General features: G+C 46.8%; 1 protein-coding gene and 1 long non-coding RNA gene across 2 annotated transcripts; both read right to left on the bottom strand.

The window, feature by feature from the left end:
• Nucleotides 1-475: 475 nt before the first annotated feature.
• LOC310922718 lies at nt 476-1,441 on the bottom strand. Its single transcript, XR_014592478.1, has 3 exons — nt 1,303-1,441; nt 1,091-1,221; nt 476-598 (listed from the first exon to the last, which is right to left on the bottom strand). It is a non-coding gene; the product is annotated as an uncharacterized lncRNA (long non-coding RNA).
• Nucleotides 1,442-1,493: 52 nt separating this feature from the next.
• ATP8B1 (ATPase phospholipid transporting 8B1) lies at nt 1,494-22,309 on the bottom strand (the record flags this gene model as incomplete). The annotated part of the gene is made up of 28 exons (XM_083884259.1): nt 22,239-22,309; nt 21,774-21,923; nt 19,178-19,281; nt 12,884-13,079; nt 10,671-10,768; nt 10,266-10,379; nt 9,672-9,770; nt 9,505-9,566; nt 8,998-9,070; nt 8,833-8,903; nt 8,409-8,491; nt 8,097-8,255; nt 7,844-7,932; nt 7,384-7,574; nt 7,092-7,300; nt 6,620-6,663; nt 6,322-6,478; nt 5,564-5,752; nt 5,108-5,220; nt 4,712-4,876; nt 4,505-4,616; nt 4,200-4,275; nt 3,938-4,070; nt 3,427-3,712; nt 2,595-2,818; nt 2,103-2,186; nt 1,588-1,833; nt 1,494-1,514 (listed from the first exon to the last, which is right to left on the bottom strand). Exons 4-28 carry the CDS (start codon nt 13,062-13,064, stop codon nt 1,494-1,496), a joined length of 3,279 nt encoding a protein of 1,092 aa, XP_083740385.1. The 5' UTR covers nt 13,065-13,079; nt 19,178-19,281; nt 21,774-21,923; nt 22,239-22,309.
• Nucleotides 22,310-27,607: the final 5,298 nt, after the last annotated feature.

Here is a 27,607-nt window from a genome sequence, read left to right as displayed (position 1 = left end):
CACACAGGCAAAATCGCTTTCAATGACAAATATGAAATGTAGATACAGTTTTATACCAACATAGTATTTCAAAGTGAAAAGTCTGCAGTTCCAGGCATCACTAAGAGCTGACACTGCTGGGTTTCCATTCCCAGCAGACGTATCCTTCACTGCCACACAGAGCGCTCACACAAGGATCAGTAGCTCCACAGAGAACTCCTGCCCTTTCTGTGTTCCCAGAAGTCCAAACCCAGAAACTTCTCTGATAAGACATAAAAATCTTTACATCCTTATGCCACGTGGTTAAGAGAGATCCTGAGTTTGTCTGAGCCAGTTTTGTGCAGTCGCTGTGACAAACAGCTCCTCCCCACCAGGCGGCCCATCATCATGAGCTCGAGTCCCGAGTGTCGGCGGAGGCCGCGGCGCTGGCGGCCAGCACGGCGTCCAGGGGGGCGCGCCGCTTGCGGATGCTGCGCCCCGAGGCGATCAGGTCGGCGTAGCCGCGCTGGTGGGAGAAGGCGTAGGCGGAGCGGCGGGCGGAGACACCGCGGCGGAACGCGCTCTGCCGCCGCTTCCACTGCTGCTCCTCCAGCAGGTACTTCCGACGGTTCCTCTGGATCTGCTCACAGACACACAGCGGTTAGGACAACACTACCGCAGCCTGAACTGTTTTCATAGCTGTGTGCCGTGTGCTGGCTCAAGGCAGAGCAGAAGCAGCCAAACCTATCCCCTACACTCTCGACATGTAACCCAGCCTGGCACCCCAGCCCAGCCTGAATTAAACCCAAACTGGGGCCCTCAGCATCCTCACAGGGTCTCGGAGGCATCACCAGATCTCAGCCCCCCCTGAGATGCTGCCTCTGGCCAGCCCTGCAGCCACTCCTCTGCCCATGGGACCCAAGCCAGGCTTGTGTCACTCTCCCGAGGGCACCAGCACTTACTTGTCCCTAATATTAGAAAATCCCAGAATGGCTTGGGTTGGAAGGGACTTTAAAGCCCATCTTGTCCCAATGGGCAGGGACACCTTCCATTAGCCCACACCTTAGCACTGACACCACCCCTGTAAATAAACACCTGCCATATTCACCCAAATAGCACAGATTTCACTCACTTTATCACTCTCTGAAGGCCAGACTGTCATGGATAAGAAACGCTGTGCCACTACAGGCAGTAAGCAAATAGCAATGGATAAAATCATGGTAAGCCAAAGGTATGGCTGTCGCAGAGCATTTGGAGCAGTTCCTGGGAATTAAAAAAGCAAAAGTCAATTTATGACAAAGCTACATGAGACAGGACTGAGAACCACAAACCACCAGGACTGACCTGTGAACTGAAAGACAGAAGGGAAGAGAACGTGGATTCCAGCACTGTGAAAGTCAAACGTGATCCCAAAGTAAAGTGCAATACTCCCAAATACTGAAAAAGCATTAACAAAAGTCCAGTAAGATGTATCCAAGCCAATCTAAAAACAAACAAAAGTGCCAAATGAGTTTATTAATTCCAAATAATGTCAACTACTTTTTGCGTGTTGTTACCTTTTTTGTAGAGAAATGCAGAACAGTAAGAAAAAAGGGTAGCACTAGAGCTCAGGAAACCAAGCTTACTTGCCTGAAAGTTGACAACAAATATCAGAGAGGATGCTGCTGTGACAGCAAAGGACTGATAATCTGCAGGGGCTTCTCCATCTTGTCCCATAGATTTAAGGTAGGCTCCGTACGGAATAAAGAAGATGATCAGTGAAGTTACAGCTCCATGGAGCAAACTTATAAAGAATTTCCTGTAGTTGAAAAGTAGATCTCTCTGACCCAAAACATAAAGGCTGGGGAACCGAAGGCTCAGTTTGTCGCTCACATCCTTAACAAAAAGGAAAATGAAAAAGAAAGTTGTTGTGAATTGTTGTTCTCAGTGTGAGCTTTGAGAAGCTGAAGTATACAGTGTCCCAAAGGAAATGGCAGATCCCTTTCTCTTTCCAATAGCAGGGATTTGCACAGAGTAATGCAAAAGGAAGGCATTCTTAAAAGCCACAAAACCAAACCCCTCTTGTTTCATGGACAACCAGCTGAACTTAAAGACCTGGTGGTAGATGCCTTTGGATTCATCTGTTTTAACAAACACGGGGATACCTGGTCAAGCAAGCCGACGAGCAGGACCGGGAGACTGGAATACAGCACGTTGTACACAGTGATGAACCAGTCCTCGTAGGCTGTCTGCAACACAGGGGGATTTGCAGGACTTAGTGATTCCATTTTATTACATCCTGTCCCTTCAGTTCCTGAGAAAACTCACTTGTGCTCTACAACTTTAAGTTCCCTGTCTCAGTGTTCACCCAAAGGCAGCAGCACCTTGGCTCAAGGCTCTGCTGAAGCTCTTTAGTCTGTGTTAAGCTGCCCCACTTCTTCCAAATCTTCCTCCCTGTACAACAATGATCCTGACTTTAGTACTCTGGAATCATCACCCAACTGCTTGTAACTAACTCGCTCAGTCCTCATCACATCCTCCTGCAGAAATCACTGCTGACAACTCCACATTCCTGACACTTCCCAGTTTAAGTCTTTGCTTTCCACAGAGACAGAAGCATCTGCTTAACATTGTCTCACATGAGCACACCTTCCTACCTGGGCAGAGAAGCCATTGAAGAACGAGTACCAGATGTGGACCAGTGTGAAAGCGAAGTTTTTGTAGAAGAAGTATCTCAGAAACTTGCACATCCTGATGTAGGACCAGCGCCCGTGGACCAGCAGCAGCCGCTGGAGGTAGCGGAACTGCCCGAAGGAGTAGTCACTCGACATGACAGCCTGCATCCCCTCCTGGCCACTGATCCCAACTCCAATGTGGGCAGCTGGGTGAAGGAGACAAACACCACACACTAGGTTGGACAAAGGGACAGGAACATGACCAGAGCCACATTTCTACTGCCACCTGGATTCTTTCAGTTCTGTCAGAATCAGAATGCACCCAGGAAATTTGACCAAAGGAGAACCCAGCGATGAGACAGAGTGAGTGAAGTCCTGAGCAAACTGGCTGGGCAGTTTACAAACACCCTCGGGACATAAACCCTATCCCAGACACTTTTTCTCACTGGGATCTCTTGAGAAGCTGTTCAAAGAGTATCAAGTACAGTCTGGGATGGCTAATGCCACCAGGCAAGGGGCAGCCAAGCTATTGCTTTGGTCTTTATATCACATTTGTGTAACACACAGCATGAGAACAGATGGGGTTTGAGTCCCTGCTCAGGGAATGTATACAGAAAAAACCAAAATTGATCAGGAAAAACCACTAACCATTTCCTAAAGTGCTTCCTCAGAAAGGGAAACAGGCACAGAAGCTAAAAGCCCCACGGCAGCAAAGCAGATGGAAGAGTCTTCCGACAGAGAGGGACAGTGGAGAGACTGCAGGAGCAGGCCAGAGGAGATGTGTCCTAGTGAGAGAGCTTGGCAGCTGCCTTACTTTTGATCATGTTCACATCATTGGCCCCGTCCCCGATGGCCAGGGTGATGGCCTTCTTGTACTTCTTCACCAGCTCCACCACCATGGCCTTCTGCTTGGGTGTCACCCGGCAGCAGATCACAGCCCTGCACTCGCAGGCCAGATCAACAAAGTTCTTCTGCTGCTGCTCCTTGTAGGCCTCTGCCCTTCTCCTTTTCTCAGTTTGTTTTTTCTTCTCTTCTGCCGTTCTGGGGAATTTCAGTTTAAGCTTCTTTTTCTTCTTTTTCTTCTCCTGCAGAATTTCATTCTGTGAAAACAATAAAATTTACTATGTTCCCTTCTGCACCATTTCCAGTCCTACTCCAGGCACTGCCCAACAGCACACCTGAGGTCATGATGCTCCCAGAGTCCATTTCTGGCATTTTAATGAACTGCTTGTGCAGACAAAGGAACAGAGTCCTCAGTGAGAGACACTGTAGTCTGGTGGTGCCCCAAAACCCCAAACACTCAGGGGAACAGCCTTTGTACATACCAGCCAGGAGCCAGTGATGATCAGAGCCCGATCTTTGCTGCCCTGGAAGAAGGGCTCGTTCATTCTGAGAGAGGAATGTGGACTGGATCCAGCGCTGTTCCTCTGGTTTTCCAGCCTCGTTTGAAGGAGAGCACTGGAAAGAGAGGGAGAAACTGTTACAGAAAAGTCAAGAATGAACTTGAAGCTAGGTCAGTCTCAGACTGAAAATCCTGAAAACTAACTCCTCTGTGTTAGTTTAGTTAGTTTAGAAGAAACCACTTGCCTGGTTTCTTCTCCATAGCAGATGGCTGTTTCCTCTGTTAAGAGATCACAAGAAAATCCAATATTTTCAGCAGTTTCTACAAAAAAAAAAAAAAAAAAAAAAAAAAAAAAAAAAAAAAAGAGGAAAGTATTTACTGAAAGTTCTGTCACAAGTAATTGTTAGGAGCAGCCAGAGGCTCCTCAAGTGCTGTTAAATAATTTCTGATTTAAGTCTCAGTATGAGAATTCCCTTTCAATGCCACAGTGTACATGAACAGGAAAAAATCCTCCTGTTTTTAGCTGTTTTGGGGCTGTAAGCAACCCCACCTTTTTTGTCACCAGTAAGCACCCAGATTTTAATGTCTGCTTTGGAGAGTCTGGAGATTGTTTCTGGAACTCCATCCTGTAGTTTGTCTTCAATAGCTGTTGCACCAAGCAGCTGGAAGGGATTTGAAATACAGGTGGTTAGTAGCACTGAAACATATTTCTTTTAATATAAGAATCGAAATGTACTAAAAATATATAGCTCCTTACAATCAAGTTTTTTTCTATTTCCTCATACACTTTGTCCAGAGCTTCATCCCGGTGGCTTGTAGCTAAACTTGCCTCCATAAACTTTTTATTCCACACTTCAAATTCATCCTGGCTTATGTCTCTGTAGCACAGGCAGAGTGTCCTGAGAGTTTCATTTGCAAAGACCTGAAAAATAATTAAACCCACTCATATCCACAAAAGAAAACTCCTCCTTTGCAATCCAAACATGAGGGTATGAACATGAGCATTTGACAAGTTTGACAGAACAAGTCCAACTTTCAGAACCAATTGCAGATTTCCATTTGTCTTAATAGCTTAGGAAAAGGAAATTAATAACACTATTGTCAGAAAGAAACAGTTTTGGTTTTAAAAAGAGCATACAAAATACAAACATACATCGAGGGCCTCTTCTGTGGCTTCTCTCTTTAGATTCTTGGGGTGCAGCCGCTGGTAAATCACCGTGTCAGCCCCTTTGCAATACAGCCTGATATTGCCACCAGACTCTCTTACTGCAGAGGGAAACAGCAGAGGTGGTACTCTTATACAAAGGAATCATTTCAGATTGGATTTATCAGCCCCTTTGCAATACAGCCTGATATTACCACCGGACTCTCTAACTGCAGAGGAAAACAGCAGAGGTGCCACCTTTATACAAAGGAATCATTTCAGATTGGATTTGTCAGCCTACTGCCAAGTACCAAAGGACAAGATGGCATTTCTTCTTCAGTGAACTCAGTGCCCTAAGACTGTCACACAGCTGTTAATTCTTGACCCCAGCTTCCTCTGCACATCCCTTTCCACCCCTGAAATACAAGTGACCTTCTCCACACAGGCTGGTGGCCATCAGCTTACCGATGACAGACATCCGCTTCCTGTCGCTGTTGAAGTCCAGGATGGCCAGGACGTCGTAGGTCCTCTGGACCCCCATCTCACTGATGGTGATGGTGTTCTGTGTTCGGGACAGGAAAACGTACCCGAAGTTCCGCGCGGCCGTCACCAGGGCCCCCTCGTCCGGGGAAGCTGCCTGGTAATTGAGCTGACCTGCAGGATTGCAGCCAGGACACAGCTGAGGATACAGCTGGACACTGCTGCAGTGCACACAGACAACAGAGACCACAAACCCCCCGGTCTGCTACATGTACATCCCAAACGGGATCAGTCCTCAGCCTGCTTCTCTCCATGTATTAAAGCAAAACTCCATGTTTTCTACCTCAATATCCTAATTTCTCAAGCCAATCATTTAAACATTTTCAAAAAAAGCTCCAAAAGACAAATCCTTGGCCAGAGACACCAATACAGTGAGTGGAAACAACCCCAAAAACATCAGGAACAAGAAAGGACAGGACACTGTTGGTTTCATGGAGATTTCACAAAGATGGGAGTAAAGCAATATTAATATTTCATGTTTTCATGGAATCTTCCAACCCATGAATTCACAAATTCAGTACCTGATCACATCTACATTTAGTTTTGTTCCATTTAAAAGGGAAACCTAACACCCGTTCCTTATGGTATCAGCATTAGTTGTAGTTCTCTCCCTTATGGAACTGGATTTGAATTATTGTTTTCTGCTACACAAGGAAAACAAACCAACCAAAAACCATACTCACCATCAGAAGTGTCAGCCATGACTGTGTGACAAATAGCAAGCAGAAAAAAGAACTTGTGGATTTCTGTCTCCTTTCCAGACTTTATTTGCTCTATCAGATAGTGATCATAGAATAGGAACTTCCCATCTGCGTACACATTCCAGCTGAAATCAACTTGCTGTTTAGGAAACAGGGGCAGAGAGTCTGAGTTACCACAGGTGCCGTTGCTTTGTGCCCACCCGCCCCTCTGGGTGCTCTGCCGAGGAGCATTCCCATGTGGGACCAGGATACAGAGGTGGCTGGGATGGGATGAACCCACCTCGGGGTGGCTCTGGAGCTGCCCCGCTGCATCCCGGGAGTCTCCTGCAAGGCAAGGACCCGCAGTCAGGGAATCAGCCACAACAGGGCTTTTACAACCCACCACAAAGGGAAACATGTCCACAACAAGTACTGCCCTAAGAGTGGAAGGAAAGGAAAAGGACAAACTGCTGCTCTTACTAAAATGTCCTTGTCTGTTTCTTGACTTTGTTCCCAGAGCATTTCTAGTGAAAGTAAATTTGTACTAAAAATTGTGCAAATTACCAATTTTCAGTTTTTCTGAAAGATTAGAAATTCTCACTAAAGTTCCTTAATTTCCACTTTGTAAGTGGGAAAACCCCAACAATTCAACCCAATGCCAGGACTACATTGTGCAAGTTCAGTTGGAACTAAGAGAACTTGTGTGCACCTGATGTCCAACATGCATTAAAATTCCTCCTCCTCCTCTTCTGCACAGGCTTTGCACAACTTACCATATCTTTGCCCATTGATGCAACACTTTTTAAAGGTCATGATGTTCTGTGTGAGGGTTCCAGTCTTGTCAGAGAAGATGTACTGGATCTGCCCCAGCTGCTCATTCAGCGTGGTGGTCCTGGCCTTGGCAGGCGTGTCCTTCTCGGCATAGTACATCTGCAGGTCCCAGTTGATGAAATAGCTTTGGCCAAAGCGAATCACTTCCACGCTAAATGAAAGAGAGGGAATGCTCTCAGTGCCAGCTGCAGCTCACGCTGGCACACCGTGGCACCTCCTTGGGTACTGCCCTACCTCACATAGAGGGAGATGGGCACCATGGTGTTGAGGACAATGATGTATCCCCAGAAGTTGAGGAAGCCCCGGTAGGCAGGGCTGCAGTCCTGCGCATCGTAGAGGTACCAGGAGGAGTTGCCAATCTGCTGCTCCCAGTAGGTGTGTCCAATGGCCAGCCCAGCCGAGAACAGGATAAGGACCACGATGATCTACAAGGCACAGAGAAGTCTCTCACACTTCAGAAACATTTGCTGGACTTAAATCCCAAATCCTCATGTTCCAAACAGAATACAACAGGTATTTGTAGGAGAAATGGAGCAAACATTTCCCACAAAGGCATCTTTCAGATTTCCTGCTCCATCCAAGCTCAGCAGGCCAGAAAAAAGTCAAAACTAATTTATTGCACACACAGGAAGAAGAAGTCTAACTTTGCATTCACTATTATCTTAAAATCTGAATTTTAAACAAAAAGACTTACAGTATAAACCATGTAGTTCATAAGGGAGTCAATTTTTGTCCTTTTGAATCTTGTCTTTCCACTATTTTTCATTATTTTTGTGTCAGCCCCTAAAAATAAAGAGTGAAAAATTTTAAAAAGGGAAAGATAGGATAAAGAAACACATGTCATTATTAGTTTTACCAAACTGGGACATGAAATACAGTTGGTGCCTATAGGATGAAGATTCTTTTTCCCTCTATAGGTGTGCTTTTAGTGGGGAAATACCACACACCTGCAAATATGACCATTCCATGGCAGAAGTCTGTATTCCTGATCTTACAGCCACGCAACAAAATCTTATCAGCATCCAGGGGATAATTTGAGTTTCTCCAGGATAATGTTCCTGTAAACTTATCCAGTCTGTTGTTGGGTTCTTCACATTCAATCAGACCTAGGAAATTTGGAGGAGAATGTGTTCAGTGTACAAGTTAAATCCAAATGCATTGATTTGTATCCCCTATCAAAGTAGCTTTACTTTACTTTTATTGACTTGCAAACTATTAGAGCTTTGTTCTAATAGCAATATTAGTAGAACTGTACCAACCATCAAAGTCTGCCAGGGCACTTTCTTCCTGAAGGTGTCTGTGTGTCACCTCTAGGGCCATTTTGAATTTTAAGTTAGTCTCACTAAGAAGAAAGGATAAAAAGGTGATTTTATTAAAACCATGGATACAGGAGAGAAGTTTAAACACAATTAAATAAAGTACCACTACTTCTCTGGGCAACATTTACTAAAGTAAAAAATAAATCCATGTCCTTCCCCCCTTCTTCCTATGTCACATTCTCCAACACTTTTGATGTGTCTGTAGCACTGCAGTGGACAATTTTTAATTCTTGAACTGTGGGAATCAACAGCTGGATACAGTTCCCCCGGTGTGGCTTAAGAAGCAGATTCTAACATACACAATCCTTGCTCTTTCCCTACTCAGCCCAAATTAACTCCAAGACATCCTTAGGTAGAACCTCACCCATCCAGTTCAGCTGTCTCCACATAGCACAGACTGTTTGGTTCTGAGCTGGACAGCAGTAAAATATCAGCCTAGAAAACAAAGAAATACACATCAAATAAAGCCAGGTCAAGACTCCTAGAGAACTCTCTAGAAACATAAAACAAATGTATGTGGAGCACTTACAGGAACAAAAGTATTTTTCTTCAGACGAATGATATCACCAACTTTAATATCCTTCCATTTTGTGGCTTTGAACCTAATATCAAGATAGTTTAACGATTATTACTCTTTAATCTAGAACACGATGCACTCTATAAATCTTATCATACTGAACTTCCCTTAGAACAAAAATGACCTCTTGGTGCACTGTGGGTTTGCTTTTCAGAAACTGCAATTTAGTTGAGGGTCTACAGCTCAGAAGTCAACCTACCTCTTCTCTTCCCACTTCACCTAGTTATGAATCCCTGCCCTTCCCTCCAAAGAAGTTGCTCTTAGCACAGATTTAGTCTCATCAAATTAACTTTAAATTACGCCTTTAAGGAATTCTCTTCCAGCTTCAATTAGGTTTTCAGACAGGCAATAAAGAACAGAGCTGAATCTTTCCTGTCATCTACAGCTCGAGATCTGTGGCAAAGTTTAGCAACAGGGCACCAATCATCACTTACAGAGCTCAGAGGAAAACATACAAACCTTCCATCCTTGATGACATCACAGGTCCTGTTATTGACCTCGTTGTCCATCCTGTGACGAGCCTGAAACCGGAGCAAAGAATGTACTCCCTGCTCTGTGTCACAGCAGGAGAAATGAGCTACACTGGGTGGGTTTTGCTTTTTATATTAACAGAACATGGCTCTTACAATGTCATCCACCAGGTCTTTGACTGCAGTTATTCCCAGCACCAGGAGCAAGGGCACCAGTGTTGTGTACCATGACAGGGTAGTTATTTCAGGAATGCACTACAAAAGACCAATAAAATCAGTTCAGTAGAGTAATCAATCAAATTTACATCAAATTTTAATATTTCATTGTGACCTGACCAGAGAAAAAAAACAACACATCAGAGAATTTTAAGTCAGGTTGTGAAAATGAACAAAACTCTGTGAGAAGAGTTTGGCTGTTGTGCTGCCAGAAATCAGCTTCCCTTTAACAATTCCACTGGCTCATATAGTCTGTTGGTCCTTCTGATTTATGAGATGAACTCAAGAAACATATTTTGCTCATGAAATTCATGAGCTCTGCAACGAGTTCATTCTACTTCTGTGCAACTAGCTCATGCCAGAACTCTGCCATAGCTCATCCAGATTTGTTGCAGGTTTCTGTTATGATGGGTTTGGTCTCTGCAGCAGTTCAGATAGTGCCCCTCAATTCCCTGGCAGGACAGCACTGAATTGTGTCATAAATATCATTGAGCTCAAAGTCCCTACACAGTCAGTATTGTCCATCTTGCTCACCTGCAATATGAGAAGAACAAGGAAGTAGAAGTTGGCTGCTCTTTTGAACTGTTCAAACAGATTCAGCGGTAAAAAAGTGATGGGGTTGTACTTGTATGTCTTAATTGCATTTCCCTGTGGGAAAAATCCAAACATCAGTCACACAGCAGAGCGTCCCCTTCCAACACAAATGTACAGTGCATATTTTTAAGCTCCTAATTCTCCATCTCACCTTAAACATGTCTCTTGATACCTGGATTTTTCATTCCAAAACCCAACCCAGTTATTCTTCCCCCCCTCTGATGAAAACACTGAGGAATTGCGAACGGTGGTTTTACACCACTCACCAGCCATTCCAAAGATCTTACCGGGATTAAGGAAGCATTCACCCGACAATTAGCACCTCATTGGGATAAAAGAGCTTACCGCATATTTGCTTTTCTTGAAGCACAGGAAGATTGTTCTCTTGAAACCCGGCTGGTCATAGAAGCGCTGATCGTTTGCTTTAACTTGCCAGCTGCAGTCTGGAAGGGACAAAAGGGGTCGAAGAGTGTAATAAATATGACGGAACAAATCTGCCACTTTCAGCTTTTCTCTCAAATACATATTTCAAAGGTACTTTCTATTGAAGCAAGGCCGGTACCTGCTTTATAGTACATATCCTTAAAAAACCTTTTCAAGACATTTCCAGGCTGTTTGCCTTTATTAGCAATTCAAGTACATTCAGAGGTAGCAAGAAGTGTTGCTTAACATTTGAATGTTCTGTGGGAAATCTGCAGAGTAACATTTATTCATGCTAAATTCCCTTCTCTCCCCTCAAAACAAAAGTTTGTTTTTGTGACGCTCACGAAATGCTAAGCACTCCAACCCGGGTATTGCTGGAAATGAAGAGGTCAGTTTACCTTTTAAGGCAATTGTTTGATTTAACCACACTGTGCCACGGTTTTAATTCACACCCATAATAAAGTACAAATCTGAAGTGCTCGTTTTATTTCTTCAGCCACCACCTTTGTTGGGTTGTGAGAAAACTCAGGAACAGGAACTGCATCCATCAAGTCGTTTTCTGTGCCCGCTCTTCCACGGGCCACCGCTTTCCCTCCCAGATGTTTCAGCTCGCATTCCCTGGAGGCTGCAGCAGGGACACCCTGCCACCCACAGCCACACACTCGGGCCCTGCCCAGTGCCCGGAACTCATTCCCCAGGTTTCCCAGCCGGCTCCCGGGAAGGATGACGCAGGCAGGATTTGGAAATGCAGCTTTCCTGACTCACCGGCCAAGCATCTCCCCCTGTCCTCCAGCCCACAGTGATTGTCCCTAATGGATGCTCTTTCCTGGTTTCATGAGATCCTCTTCAGCCATGCATGGGGTGAAACTCCCGGCGGCAGAGGCGTGGGGCCTGGCACGGCTCTGACTAACACTTCAAAACTCAAATCCAAGTGCAAAGACTTTTTTTTTTTCTACCTACCACAGAGCAAATTCCAGACTGACCTATCTGGACTTCTGCTGTGACTACACAACTTTCATTTCCAGCACCTTGGTTACAAGCCCAGAAGACAACAGAGAAATATTTATCTCAAAGAACCGTGTTTTGAGTTAAAAGATTATACTCATGAATTGACAAAGTTACTAAATTTTGTCAAAATGACAGGGCATAAAGAAAAACATAAAGTCTACATAAAGGTTTCTTTAACACTTTTCAAAAACATTGCCGCATTGATAAAAATGATGGAAAACTGGCAAATTACGTCTGAGGTAAAGCCCGCAGGAAGGAAGCTCCGCAAAATTACTTTAAACTGTGATACTAACACCTAATATTTGGCAAGCTGCTTTGGTAATTCATCAACTTTAAAGGATGTCATCATAAAAAAAATCTTAAACTAAACATGTGACAGGTGCTTGTAAAATGAAAACACGTAACAGATGGTGATGAAATGAGAGCTGATCAACTGTTCCCAAACAAACAGGAAAAAATCTGTATGTATTACACAGGCTCTGGTTACATTGAAAATACTGGTGTTGCAGCATGAGAAAAGTGAATTTAGGGGAGCTACAGATGTTTCTTGGGCAGAGATTCAGAACAGGGACGCCAGAAAGGCTCCTCCCACTGATGTTCCCACACTGGCAGCAGCCACAGGCTGTACCTGCCGGTTCCTTTGAACTCCTCCTACTCACCTTTTACCTTTCAGGAAACTCATGAGGCTACAGAATGAGCAGTGAGGTGGAAATGTGCTCTGCACAAGCAGGAATCCAGGGAAAACACTGACTGAGCACAGCAAAATGTTTATGCTGGAGCCCATTTCCAGAGAAAAGGGAAAACAAGTACCTGAAGGTCTGTCTGAACAGCTCCCAGAGGACTGGCCATGTACATCCAGGGCCTGCCTTAATTAACAGGAGGTCACCATGCAGCTCATTATCTTTACGCAAGGAGCAGTGGCACAGAACTGGGCTGCAGGCTGGAATGAAGCTGAGTTTCATTCTGACATTTGTCAAACTGACCTGCCATCAGTTACTCCTCCAGAGCCAGAGAAGCCATTCCAAACCTTACCTGACAAATAAACACTGAAGTCCAGTCGGTCCCCGAGGCTCAGCCTCTGCATCCAGCATCGTGTACTCCCCAAAGCAAGTTCCTGATGTTGTTACCTTTTTTCCCAGGGTCTCGGCTCTCCTCGGTGTCCCTGCTGCTTTGGTTTGGCCGTGGCTCAGCCCCAGGCTGCCGACTGTCCAGCTCGTCCTCTGTCTCATCATCACTGTAGGGCACCACCTCATCGTTGGGCTGCGAATCCTCCTCGAAGGTGGTCTCCGAGTCCCTTTCCGAGATCATGCTGCTAGCGCCCTGCTGGCATTTTGGATGAGTTAGGGAAAAGAGTGCTGGAAACCACAGCTTTAATTGTCTAATACTGCTCCTGCTGGTCACCAAACTCCACGTCTGAAACCAGTTTCCCCAGAACAGCGCAGGGCACGGGCTTGGTTTGCCAGCACTGACCAGAGTCAGGGGGCAGTTCTGGTCCCAGCCAGCCCTTCATTACTGTCCTGCTATGTGTAATTACACACTGCAGCCCCAGGAACACCGTGTGCTCCCGACACAGGACGTAGGAGCTGGGGAGAGCATGAACACGTCTCCCAGTGGCCATTACATCATGCCCTGAGGAGCCACAGCAGCTGGAGCCCTGCTTGGCCACAGTGGGACACGGAAACAGGCACTGAGCACCAGGTCAGACATCCAGGATTGGGGTCACACAGCTGATCCTCCATCCCAGCCTGCCTCGCTTCCTCTCTCTTCCCATGGGCTGAACATCAGTGTTTGTCACTGCAAGATCCCACAGCTCAGTGTCCAAACACCTGAAGACACCCATGGGACACATCTTGGCTCAGTTCTGAGCAGTATCAGAGGAGGGATGGTCCCCAGCTGAGCTGTGGCCATGCCCATGTGCCCTTCAGCTGTGCCTCAACCCTGGACATCTCCAGCCATCACTGGGATGTGATCCTAATCCTTAGCTCCACATCAGCTTCCCAGCTTGTCCCCTGACCTGCCTCACCACCATGGCATTGCCGTTGCTAACAAACTCTGCAACCAGCAGGGCTCCTGACATCCCCCTCAGCTTCTGGTTTTGCAAAGCTGAATCGTGTCCCCTCCCTAATACCTCCTGTAAGAGTGAGACAAATATTCCATGAGCACTGACTGTGCTGCTCAGTGGCAGGCTGCTGGCAGGGAGCCCAAGGCACACCATGCTCCACGCCAGCAGTGCTGCAGGGCCTGCCCAGCACACACTGACAGCCCACAAAATACAACAATCCACCAGGCTGAGTGTACAGGAATCCACACACCTTCTCCCAGCACACACCCAAGCTGGTGGAGGCTACTCCCTGATGGAATTACCCAGGAGTATGACAGTTAGTCACTAATACAGGTGTAGATCCCGAGACTTCTGTGACAGATCATGTTTTCCTAAACAGCCTCGGAGTTAGGGAATACACCTCAAGCTCCAACTCAGCCCCCTGTGATATTTTGATTTATTTCTCCTCTTTTTGACACTTTAGTTCTTTCTGTTCTGCTAACACCTCCGTGGGCACTGCTGAGGGGAACAAGTTCCTCCCACACACAGTCCCCAGAACACAAAATGCCACCAGATCTTCGACTGGCTGTCACTCTACAAGTGAAACAAGCTCATATTCCTGGCACACAGAGATTCAGCTGTTAGTCTATTAAACTTTACTGATTAACTGCTTAATGTTTAATGAACTAATTAGCCATGCAAAGGGTTACATGAGATGTCAGAAAGATGCTGATTTTGTTTTCCATTACAGATGTGTAGCTACATGGCAATTCCTACACTGCCACCAGCAGCAGCCTGTGATGCTCACTGGGAACGGACTCCAGCAAAGTGATCTGGGGTAAGGTTAAATTAACTGTAGTCACTTTCCTTCCTCAGACAACTAAACTGCCCGCTGGAAAACCTCGTTAAGAGAGGAGATCTCATTAAGTGTTACCCTGCAGGCAGCACAAGTGCCCTGTGCTGCGGGCACATCATTAGCATGCTGCAGGAGGCAGTGGAATTGTGCCCGGGGCTGGCCAGGAGCCTGCAGAAAAGCTCCTGCAGTCGGGAGAGAGATGAGAGCTGCTGCGGGACCCAGGGCAAAGGAGTCCTCCCTGACAGGCTGACAAATTGGTTTAGAGTTAAGTTTCTTGACACCCAGTCTGGAAGAAAAGGGCTGGCTGGGAGGGACGGCAGAGCCGTGTCAGAAGTTCAGGGGAAGGTGGGGAGCGATGACGATGTGAAAGGGGAGATGGGAGGGACTGACAGCAGAGATGCCAACTAATCCTGAGGCAGCAGGTAAGAGAGGGGAGCACACACCCAGCACAACCTGGATGCAGGAAGTACCCAGCAGAAACTAAAGGGGGACAAACATAGCAAGAAGAGAGGAGGCCACTACTCATTTTTGATGTGAATACAGTTATTCTGACTGTGAAAACAGTTCGTGGAGGGTCTGAGATGGAACAACACATTTGTTAAATACTGCTTGATAAAATACTCAGAGAACACTTTAAAAATCTTGTTCTTGGCTGCATGGCCAAGATTTTCTAGTTCCATTTTCTAGTTCCTGACTTGATAACAGGGGTTCTCACACTGTTTCAGATCAGTTTCAGATCAGAAAACCTCACATTAACCACTTCAGTCTAGAGGAAGTGTCAGCTCACACTGTCTGGGCAGGTGGGGAGCAATGTTCAGCTCCCAGTTCCGCCTTCCAGCTTGGAAAATCCTGCTGGTCCAACAGCAGTATGGATATATGGGGAGGTAAAGGAGATCAAAATAGTATTAAGCACAGGTTTAAGTATACCTGATCCAGTTTATTTACTAAAAGGGCAAATTCCACAATGCTTCAGTCACTCGGGTTTTGTGTCTACTTCTGCCTCAGGGCAAGCACCAGATAATTTGGAATAAATTAAACCGTGTAAAAACTCCACTTACTGCATTTGTTTCAAGGCAGTAAATAACAACCCAAACCAATCTTACTCTAAATTCTTCTCTGGAGAGTCACTGCACATGACACTGCTGCCAAGAACCTGGGGTGACTTCTTGCAAATCAGATCATCACTCAAAGTGCCCTGAAAGGTAACAAATCCATCTAGAACAAGGGACATGTACAGAAAAGGATTAAAATGCCACTCAAGCTGTTACTTTGTGTTTATGATGGATGTAAAGACCTAAGCACAACAAACCTCACCATTACACACCTTCTGGCCACACAACCTGTGCACAGCCCACACCCTGCATGTTCCTGGCACCACATTCTGCACTGTTCACATGCTCTGGCAGTGCCAAGCTCAACAGCTGCTCAAACCTGGCCACACACTGTTCTTTCAGAACACAACAACATCAGTATTTTAGGTAAGAATCATAAAGCAGGCTCAAACAGTACAAAAAGTAACTCAGAGAGACCCTTCTGAACTGCTTTAGGTCTCTGGAGTTCAAATAGAACAAAAAAGCTACAGCAAGATGTTTCACTGATTGAACTTGGCACTGATCCTCAGACAGGTGTAGGATTCATTTCTTCACTAGGTGTTACTGGAGCAATGCAAAACAGAACCTGCTTACAGGAGGGCTGAATACAAACTCCCCAAACTGCAAGAGAAAGCCGTGTCTGCCATCAGCCTCTGGGCTGGGGTTCCCACCAGGACCTGCTGGCAGATGCATGAGCACTCCAATGATGTTTTCCCTAAGAGACAGCAGTAATTATTCTGCCATCTCCAGCTGTCCCACACTGCTCACCTCACCAGTGACCAAGAGTTGGAGCCAAAATGGGAACACGGACAAAGACAACCTGGTAGGGAACAGCAACCCAGAAGACACTCTCAGCAACCCAGAGGACACTCTCAGCAACCCAGAGGACACTCTCAGGGCTGCAACCCAGCACCCAAAGGAGAAATCAGAGCCCACAGAGCACTTGGGTGGCTCCACCAGAGCACATACCTGTATTTAAAGGGCTCAAGTCCATAGCCTGGCTTATACCCTGAGAAGTTTCAGAATGATCTTTCATCCATGGGCACAGGATTAAGGGACGGCTCTAACAGCTCTTGAGATCTGAAATGTGGAATTGCAAAGGCAGCCCAGGATCCACCCTCGGGTCATGATCCACCCTCCAGCCTGATAATGACCCAACTGGTACCAGTGAATGCTCCCACAGTTATTTTTAACCCCCCAAAGTCTCTGACAACAGGATATTTTGTTTCTGCTCTCCCCTCAGGGATCCCAGCCAAAGGCTTTCACAGAGTATAGGCCTTCATTAAAAATGTATTCAGCAACTTATCTCCCTGGAACCAGAGCTGCTACAGGGAAACCAGCAAATCATAAACTGGATTGGCTTCCAATAGATGAGATGGATCACTGATTACTCAAAGCCGATATGAAATGTTACTTGTAACAAGTGCTTGGACAGGCAGATAGAAGGGTAATTTGAACAACTAAAACCTTCCAGGTAATCTTTATGAGATGTGAGGAAAAGAAAACAACAGCTAAACCAGCACGAATCAGCACAAATGGGCCAAGCAAATAACCTTTGCTCCAAACATTACTCACCTTCAGGTAGATTACCATGCAAATTACACACTTAAAGCGGATCAATTTATGGAGCTATTTCACACACAACAGCTCCAGTTGCTTCCCTGAATGACTACCTTATAGTCATTGAACACCCAAACATTGTATCTTGAAGGGGATGATTTCCCTCAGTCATTTCTTCTGAAACACACTGGCTGTCCCATGCACCCTAAGAAAGGTAAAGCCCAGCTCCTGGGATGCCCCGGAGAAAGGTGAGCTCAGGAGTTCAGGTATGTTCTTTGAGCCAGCTGAGGCTCAGGAGTGTAAGGTAATGAAACCCAACTCCTGACCCTACACACATTCCCTGAGCCATGACCCTGGAAACAATTCCCACTGGAACCTGCCAACATGTGCCTAACACAGGGTGACTCGGAATCACCCCCAAAAGGTTCAGATCAGAGTGATTCCAGGATGGCTGCAGATAAATGCCCCTGGGGAAACCATGCACCCATACAACCCAGGACAGCACGACGTGTCATACCTGAGATCTCCACACAACAGAACCACCAAGGACTCCAGCTCTCCCTGCAATGTGGGAAAGCCTTGGGGATCCTGTTCTGCAAGTGACAGGTTCCAGAGGAGTTAGCCTGGCTGCACCATGGAGTGCTGCCATGCGCCCAGCCCCTCACTGTACACACATTTTACACACACCGTTTTTAAATACAAAGTGTATCTATTTGATTGACAATAGCACCTTAACGCAGGCACCTCCTGCTGCTCTGGAGGCTGTACAAACTCTAAGGATTAAGGACTAGTTCCAGCTACAAGAGACTTTTTAATTGCCATTGTGCGCAGCCAACCTTGCAACACCCACAGATCTTCCCTTTGCAAGGAACCAACCCCAGTCCCTCCTCCAATGCCATAATAACCCCAATTACCTGCACCATCAGCAGGCAAACACCGCTGTAAAACTGTAACACTGGCACCATCAAGCACTGCAAATCTTACTTTAAATAGCTGCTTGTGCCAAACCTGGCTGCAGGGAGGTGACAGTTCCTCCCCTGAGCACACTGCAAGCTGAGACATCAAGACCCTGAAACCCTCTAGAGAGAAGAGGGAGGGTACAGTTCTGTGCTGCTGGCAAATATTTAAGTCTCATCTTGGGGAAAAAATTAAAAATAGGAAGCAGAGGCTATTGTGTACTCCCCAGTGCAGCTACTTATTAAAACTTGTATGAAAATAAGTATGAAGGACATTCCAATATAATTAATTTATCCGGATGAGCCAGCAGGATTTGACACAAGGAGGAGATTAACTAGACACCAAGAATTTAACAGAAAATCACTGCGAGAAAAAGGCACACAGCTTGCAGGTCATCTGCCTGAGGTTATGCAAAAATGGTTGAAGATGGGCCATTGCAGAAACAAAATCATCATTCTCCCCGTTATCTGCCCTAGGATTTCTCATTAACAGATCTGCAGAGTTCCATCATTTAAAGTCCAAGGCAAGACAAGCTATCTCTGCAGAAGATAAGAGGGTTGCTAACCTTTGCCCAAGCTGCAGGTTCCAGTGCACTCTGAAGGGGTTTCAACCTGCCTTTTAGAGGGTGTTACCTTGGTCTAGAGGTTCACATTATTCAACAGCCCATATTGAGGTTAATAGAGGAAAAAAGGAATTCTTTTTGTGCCTGCTTAAAACTGCATCGTTTGGAGTAGAAGATTTTTGGAACTTTATAGAGAGTTGTTTTCCTAGCAATCATTGTCACCATCAAAACCAGCAGGTATTTTTAACTGGACTGAACAAAGGTTACCTCCTGCTACCAAGATTGGAGAGTCCATTAATACAGCTCTTCTGGCAGCATCTACAATGGACACTGAAGCCGTTTTCCTAAACTCACCTTTGTTCAATGGAGTGTGTGACTGAAGCCCAGACTGCATCACAGATGCTGGCACTGGCCACTCACAGAGGCTCCCCTGTGTTCAGCTTCAAATCAGGCTCCATCTGCAATGAAACAATGTAGAGAATGGATTGATGGCTGATTCCACCTTGTGTGCACCCAATAACAAAAAACTGTTCTTTAGAAAAATCGTGACATTAACTTGCCTTGCAAAATTTCTTAAGAAAAAGAGAGATTTCTGCTTAGTTCTCCAGACCTTTCCATGCTGCTCCTCTCCCTCCTCTCAGGAACAGTCACTTCAGCAAATGGTTCTTTCCTTGATTTGTTTCCTGTTTTCCCTTACAGTGCTTCTCCTCACCCCCTTTTTTCTTTTAATGTGTTTTTCTACATCTCCCTGTGCATCACTGTGCAGCATTTTGTACCCCAAGAGCACCCATGGACTTGCTGAAATCGCCCATTGTGAGGAAGAATCATGCTATGAAAAGCCAGTGTCCACCAAGGAGACAGAGGAGTCCTGCAGCTTATTGAAATAAAGGGAGACAGTCCTCTGGGGTACACCCCTGTGGAGTTTCTCTATCAAGGTTTTGGAGGGTGCAGCCTTCCTGAACTGCCTATCACATATCCCCCCTTGAACGTGGCATTTTACCCCAAAGGTCAGAAGCTGAGGCTGTCTGGGTTCTGCAATAGGCTTTGTGTGGAGCCATTTGTCCTGTTACCCCAAGGTTCAGGAGTCAAACTGGGCTCTGTGATAAACTCGTGGCTTGAGATTGGTACAGACATTTCAAAGGCATTAACACCCACACTCTGTAAAGACATTAGTGCACATCTTTCCTATCACCATCAACTGTCAAATTGTCAAATGAAAAACGTATTTCACGTTTATATCAGAACACATGGGAGAAACCCAGCACGCGTTCCAGAGGGATTCTGTAAGCTTGCCAAAAAGCAGTGCTGTCCCAGAGCTCCTGTCACCTGCCGAGCAGGGCTCAGAGAGTCTCGAATGAGAATCCTGCCCTTCACCCCGACAAGCTCAGAAACAGAGAGGTTAAGTGATTTGCCCAAGGCCATTGGGTAAGTCACTGACAGAGCCAGGGTTGGGTTTCAGAAGCTCCTGGCCAGCGTCCCGCATTCAATTACAGCTGCACAAAGCATCTCATTTAACAGAGGCCTGACAAAGCCCACGGCCAGGAAGAACATCAAAACCCCTCGGATCTGAAACAACACCAACCAACTCCCTTTCCAACATTTAAGAGCAGGCAGCGCTTCATGCTCTCGGCCCTCAAACAGCAGCCACACCGACAAGAGAGCAGAGAAATTAACTGAGACTCGTTTTAAAATAGCTTCAGTGCGAGTGGCTTTTAGAATTCACCACCCCAAGCTCCAAAGCAAAGATCCAGAACATTCACACGCTGTCTTATATGGCAGAATTGAGTGAGAACAATTTAGAAGTTACTGAAAATAATCTCTATGATACCTACAAGTTAACACAAACAGAGGCCTGGGACAGGTACAAAAGCAACCAGACTCTAAGGTGACCACCAGTGCAGAAGCTGACAAGGAAAACTTCAAAAATGGCCAGATACTACTCAACTTCTAAACCAGGCTGTGAGGAGAAAAATCAAAACCCACAACCAAACAGAAACCTGAGGACGCCAAATGCAGCACAGACACTTACAGAGAGTTAATGCAGGGATTCAGGTGGGGACAGCTCAAGGGCCAGGCGGGACCCCAAGTCCCAGCAGCTCTCTCCACAGCCCAAACCCCCCTGACCCTGGGGGCCAAACCCCCCTGACCCCGGGGCCCAAACTCCCCTGACCCTGGGGGCCAAACTCCCCTGACCCCGGGGGCCAAACCCCCCTGACCCCGGGGCCCAAACCCCCCTGACCCTGGGGGCCAAACTCCCCTGACCCCGGGGGCCAAACCCCCCCGACCCTGGGGGCCAAACCCCCCCGACCCCGGGGGCCAAACCCCCCCGACCCTGGGGGCCAAACCCCCCCGACCCCGGGGGCCAAACCCACCTGACCCTGGGGGCCAAACTCCCCTGACCCCGGGGGCCAAACCCCCCTGATCCTGGGGGCCAAACCCCCCTGATCCTGGGGGCCAAACCCCCCTGACCCCGGGGGCCAAACCCCGCGCTGTTACTCATTACCCGCACCTCTCCCCGCAGAGCTCCCTGTGCTGTTCGGCCTCTCCGGTTTCAATCCGGCCCTGCTGACACCCGAGCCAGCGGTGAGCTGCTCCATTAGCTGCTCCATTTAGCACAGCTCCATCCCCACTCCATCCCCACTCCAAGGAAGGGATGCTATTTAAGCTACAGGCACCAAGACACCGATATTTTGTTTTCCAAGCAAGTCACTGACCTCACAAGTAACTTGTCCAGTATTTTCTGTCGCAGAATTACTGTTCCTTAATGCAGAAACCTATTGCTGCTCTGATGGCTGTATAAACACAGACTAATGAGAAATCACCCCGCAGCCCTGAAGGCTGTTTTCATCGTTTACAGGTACGAGGGGGAAAAGCCGGGAGCAGGGCAATCAGCCCAGGGCCACAAGCTCGAGTCAGTGCCCGGGGGCTGCGCTGGCTCCCCGTGCCTCACCTCACCTCCCAGCAAACTCCTGCGCTTCCTTTAACCTTCCAGCCTGGAGAGACTCTGCGCTAAGTTCAACCAACACCGGTGGGAGCGAGGGGGACGCCGGGCTTTAAACCCTCCAAAACAACGGGGTCCCCGCTGCCAGCAGGGGATGTCCTGGGAAGGAAAGAGAAAAGAAGAGAAGGCGTTCCGGGTGCGGCCGGGGTCAGCTCCGGCCCCTCCTGTGCTGGGGCGGGCCCGAGCCCTGCCCCGACCCCCGGCCCGAGCCCTGCCTCGACCCCCGGCCCGCAGCGGGCGCGGCACCTGCGGAGGGGGCGCTGGACGTGCCCGGCGGGATGGAGGGACCGCGCCCCCCGCCCCGCAGCCCCTCTCCGGCAGCCCCTCTCCGGCAGCCCCCGCCCCGCAGCCCCCCGGCTCCTCTCCGGCAGCCCCCGGCCCGCAGCCCCGCTGGGCAGGAGCCCCCGGCCCCACCTGTGCCCGCAGGTCCCCGCTGGCTCGTTCGCTCAGCGCCTCCCGAGCCCGCCCCGGCTGGTTCCCTGGGAGCCGCCGCCAGACCGGCCGGACGGGTTTCCCCGGTTCTCCGGGCGGGGAGCAGGGGAGGGGCCGCTCCCGCCGCCGCCTCCCCATCGGGGACTGTCCGGGCGCTGGTGGCAGCCGCGGGAGATGCTGCCGTGATGGTCCAGGGTCCTCCGGAGGTCCCCGCTCCAGCGCCAGCCCTGGGGAAGGATGGGGAGAAGCGCTGGCGATAACTGGGACCTCCCTCCTGGCATTATTCTAAACACCAAGGTTGTTTTATCGCCCCTCATTCACTGGACTGTCCAACATTGCAGAGAGCAATGTTGGAAAGGCTACAGGATTTTAACCTTCTGCCCTTTAAAAAGCTCAGAATGGACTCCTGGTTCCCAAATCCTTTTGAGGAAGGACTGGAGAGTTGGGGGATCCACAGGATGTTGCTAACCGATGGTTTTGCTCATTAATAAGCAGATAAATTAATTAACAGATAAAGCAGTCATATTTAGGGATGACAGTAGTGCTGTTCCACCATATGCACACTTGTTCACAAATAATGTGATTTAGGGCAAGTGGAACACAGATATGGTTACTGATCTGATTGAATATAAAAACCCTGGAAAATTCTGTCTCTTAAAGTGATGATGGGCTGCTGCTCTGTACTAAAAGTGATCTTTGTTTTGGACAAGCAGGTATTGGAGAGATCACTTGGTTTCTATTTCAGCAGCAACAGTACTCAATTTTCCTGTGCCAGAAAAGTCTTGTCCAAACAGATTTGGTTCTCTTAGACCAAAAATGTGATGCTGAGTTCCAGAGCTGTGTCTGTCAGCACTTTTCTGTTTTACTGCGTGCCTCAAATTCCTCACACCAGAATAAAACCAAAGTTAATTCAAATCAGGAACATTTGGCCTTAACAAAGCAGCAGAGGTTACTTGTGCCTTTGACAAGTCCCGTTCTGTGCAGGACATTAATTCCTGTCCAGGACTGAACATTTGGCTTTGACTTCAGCACTCACAAGGTGGCTGCATGCACAGCCTGGTTTGTGGGACACACTGTCAGGAAGGAGATTACTGGAGATAAAAGGGCCCTTAGCAGTGACTAATGGCCCAGCCCAAATATTAGTTTTACACTTACGTCGTGCAGATCCATGTCTGAGGGAAACAGCAGCTGTTCCCCACGCTGAGGCCACGAGGAGGAGCATCCAGCCCTGCCCCTCTCAGGCCTGGCCTTGGTCACTTCCAGCAGGTATTTCCAATTCTGCTTTTCTCCTCCCTCCTCTCCTTTAGTCCTCAGTCTCATCTTTCACTCACACCTTTTCACGCCAAAATAGCAACATGCCCTAGACAAAACTACACTCCTTTTGTCCCACTGCTCCTTCTCTCCTTCCCAACCTCTGCTCCTGTTTGTCTCCTTTTGTCAGGGTTTGGGACACAGCTGTGGAGAAAGGGTTATACATATCAGCAATTCTGTATTTAAGCAGTCCTGAACACACCTATTTATTCACATTCTTATTTGACTCATTTCCTAATATGCAGAAACCAGGGGATAATGCAGATTGTCTTTCTAAGCAATCCTCTCCCTGATCATCTTTCCATTGTTTTCTCTATCAATTAATCCAAACGGGGGGAAAAGAGTTTAGTTTTCTATACCTTTCAGCTAATCTGGAATCAAAAGTAATTTCGATGGTAATTTTGAAAATTAATAATTTGATGAAAGAGCAGATGTTACAACTTGTATAGTTTGTAGGCAGAAAATAAATGGTGGCAATTCAGCATGCTAAAAGAATTGTGCCCCTCTATGTTAAAATGTGGAGGGTTTCCCCTTTTTCCTTTATTCCTCCTCCATTTAAATTAAAAACTTTCAGACAAAATTGATAGATTAGAGGTCCCTAGGCTAAAGCCCTGTTTCAGTGTCAAGGAGGCTGAGCCCAGATCTTTTGGAAGTTTCAATTTCCTAACATCGATGTCTGAAAGAGGAGGAACCAACAAATCAATAGCAGCCACAGGTCCAGAGATAACCCTTGGCAGAGGGAGAGCTGTGCCTTGGTGCCTCCTCACACAGCAATGAGATTTCTGATGGAATACTGGTCACTAAATCAATAAAAGGGGTGGGGTTATGTTGTGCCAGAACCTTAGAGGTTCTTCTAAGAACACATTAGCAGGAGGCTGGTGTGTTTGTGCACAGGTTTCTTTAGGGAGCTTTTCTCTGCCCAGGTACTTTCCTGCCTCACGTTTGGCACTTGCTGGACAGAGCTGAGCTTTAAATGAGGCTCCATTCTGACTGAATTGGTAATTACCATAGCTGGGGTTAGTGCAGCCCAGCAGAGAATTCCACAAAGAGTGAGCAGTGACTGCTCAACTGCACTTGGAGCGTGCCTGGTTATTCCCTGGATGAGGGATCCTCATGTCCTTACAGACAGACAGAAATCCTAATGCAAATTTCACAGCAAGGACATGGAGGTGTGGAGATTTTTCCTACTCCAGCTATTCAAAAAATGTTGCTTCCCGTCCATTCCTCTTTCTGGCTGTGATCCATCAAATGCACGGATTTTACACAAGCCCATGTTTCTGGAAAACCTCTCCACCAAGCCTGGCGGGGACCTTCCCCATGTGGAGAACAGCTGTTTTCCCCAAGTTGTGCAATCAGAGGCTGACATTCCTGAGGAACACAGAATGGGGCCCTTGAGTCCAAATGTGTTTTCCTGAGGAGCTCCGGTGTTAGTCCTTGTTTCTGCCAACAGATGGGGAACCACACCGCCGAATTCCCGGCGTGAGCTGGGACTGACCTGCTGCTCCCCGCTCCGCTGAGGTTCCTGACGGAGCACATTTGGCTTTAAAATGATGCTTTTACAGCATGAGATTTACACGCTGTCACTCAGGATTAGTTTAGGAACAGGAGGGAATGGAGTTCCTGGGATCTGGGAAATGACTAATGCTGCTGGTATACAGTGATACATTCAGAGCAATAGAATATACTCATGGTCTTGCAGGGGTATTTGGAAATGAAGGTTAATACTGAGGAACTACAAATCACTGCCCCGAGTTCTCTGCCTGTTTCCGCTGTATTTTCTTTCTGAATTTTCTTTCCCCAGAAGAGCTGAACTGATTTAATCCTGGAGCTGTGCAGTGTTCAAGTGCTTCATTCCTTCTCAGGTTCCCACTTGGAATTTCAGTGGGAGGGTGAGTTTTACTTACAGGTTGGTTTCTGGACACTTTTGAACATGGAAATGTTCCCATCAGAGTACACTTAGAAAGTCTTCTTTTTCTTGTTTGGTTGTTTTTCTGTTTGTTTGGGATTACTTTTTTGTTTTGTTTTGTTTTTAATTAGGGGTTTTGTTTGGGTTTTTAACAGTAGAATTTTTTTTTTTTTTTTTTTTTTTCCTTCCTATGAGTCTGTGTTGTCACAAATCAAAATTCAGGCTTTTCTGGCTGTCACTCTTCCTTGCTACATCCTGTCGTCTGTGATTTGTGATGAGTCTTTCCTTAAGGGAACATTATTCCTGCTTAGCTTTCACCCAGTGTATCCCATTGTTCAGCTCTGGCCAATTGTTTTGGGATATTATTGATTTTATGACTTGCATTGTTGTCTGCACAAAACCAGGCCCATTTGGGGTAATTTGCTGCTTTCATACTTTCTGAGGGAAGGGAATGATGTTGGTTTGACTGAAGCAGCAACAAACCCCTTCTATTATTTTATGTGGTTTAAAAAGGGAATCCATCTCCTGTTTCCCTGGAGGCACTTTTGTGATCAGGAGTTACTACAACATTACTCAGAGCCCTTTGTGCAGGCGTTTACTTTGGGATGTTATCCCAGATAGTGCACATTGCTGTTCTCCTGACTGGCTGGCATGCAAAAAAAAAAAGGGAGAAACCAGTCTGCCAGGCAATTCTAGCTGTAATTCCATGAAAATTCACAGCAGTAGGGGAATCCTCCAGGACAGAGCAAGGTACATAGCAATAATATTACTTACAAATTCAAAGCATTGTACAAAGATTAAATCATCTCTTAAGCAACTCCAAGAGATATGTCCTAGTGAAGTGATTCCAGAGACTGAAATGCTGCTCACACACCAGCAGGCAGGGAATACAATTAAGGAGAGGAAAGTAAGAACACCAAGGACAAATTGTGGCTGCAGGGTATGATCCAGATGCTCCTAATGGATAATTCTGCCCTACAATTGCTCTCTTGCCACTCGGGCAGCCTGTCTGAGCAGGGAAGCAGAGGTTTGAGACATAAAAGGAACAATAGGTTATGTGGATTGTTATTTTTTGTCTATTGCAAAAGCAGTTTGCAAGGAGCACACCCAGCTCTGTGCACAGACTCCCAGCAGTGGTTCCCTGCACACAGGAACAGGTAAGGAGCCACTTGTGAGCAGCCAGGGACTGCCAGTTCTGCAGGGACTGGGGAGGCAGCTGTCCCCAGGATCCACAGGGTTCATCCAGCATGCAGCAGCATCTCTCTGTTTTACCACAGACATGTGAAAGTGACTCAGTTTGTTTGTTTTTGAGGAAAGCTGCTGATTTTAGCCACCTCTCAATGTCATTTTATGCAACATGTTCATGAGTGGGCCTGTACCAAGAGCCATGGATGTATATATATATACATGTATGTATATATATATAAATAAAATAGAGGCATTATAATAAAGTGGCCACATATATATATAGTTATATATATATATATATATAACTTGTCACAGCATCCTTTTCTTCTTTTCCTGGCTTATAGCTCCCATGGTTCTTTTGCAAGCTCCATATACACAGGACAAAGAAATTCTTTTGGTCTTTGCACCAAGGAAGGTCCATTATGGAAGTTGAAATGCTGCTCCCTCTAGATGTGGCTTGAAGCCTGAAATTAAGGGGAAAGTATTCCAGAAAAGGAATCACTGAGCAGAGCTCATGTGGAGCTGTGGCAAAGATTGATTTGAAACAGAACGGGGGCAAGGAGAGGTTGTACTGGCCAGCTGGGAGTTGGACTTTGCTGATCCCTGTGGGTCCCTTCCAACTCAGGATATTTTATGATTCTATTCAAGACTTAAAATGAATATGCAGAGAAGCATGAGCTAACTAGAAATTCACTCACTCATCCTGCTTTAAGCCTCCATTACTGCTTAAAATGGCTGATTAATGATGTTAGATGGTGATAGCACTCATTTGATTAAACTCCCAAAGTAAGCAGAGTGGAAATGCCTCAGCACTGGATTGCTGGTAAATGTGACTTATGCTTTGTGTGCCTTGGTCTATAAAAATCTCAGCAATCTTGATATAGGCACATCTGCATTAAATTTGTGCAGCTTCTTCAAGAGTGCTGCTATTTGGACCAAACCACAT

Source organism: Zosterops lateralis, assembly GCF_965231275.1.
Source record: "Zosterops lateralis genome assembly, chromosome: Z".
Lineage (NCBI taxonomy): Eukaryota > Metazoa > Chordata > Aves > Passeriformes > Zosteropidae > Zosterops > Zosterops lateralis.
Note: the sequence above shows the minus strand (reverse complement) of the source record. Positions and strands in the feature narration are given on the sequence as shown.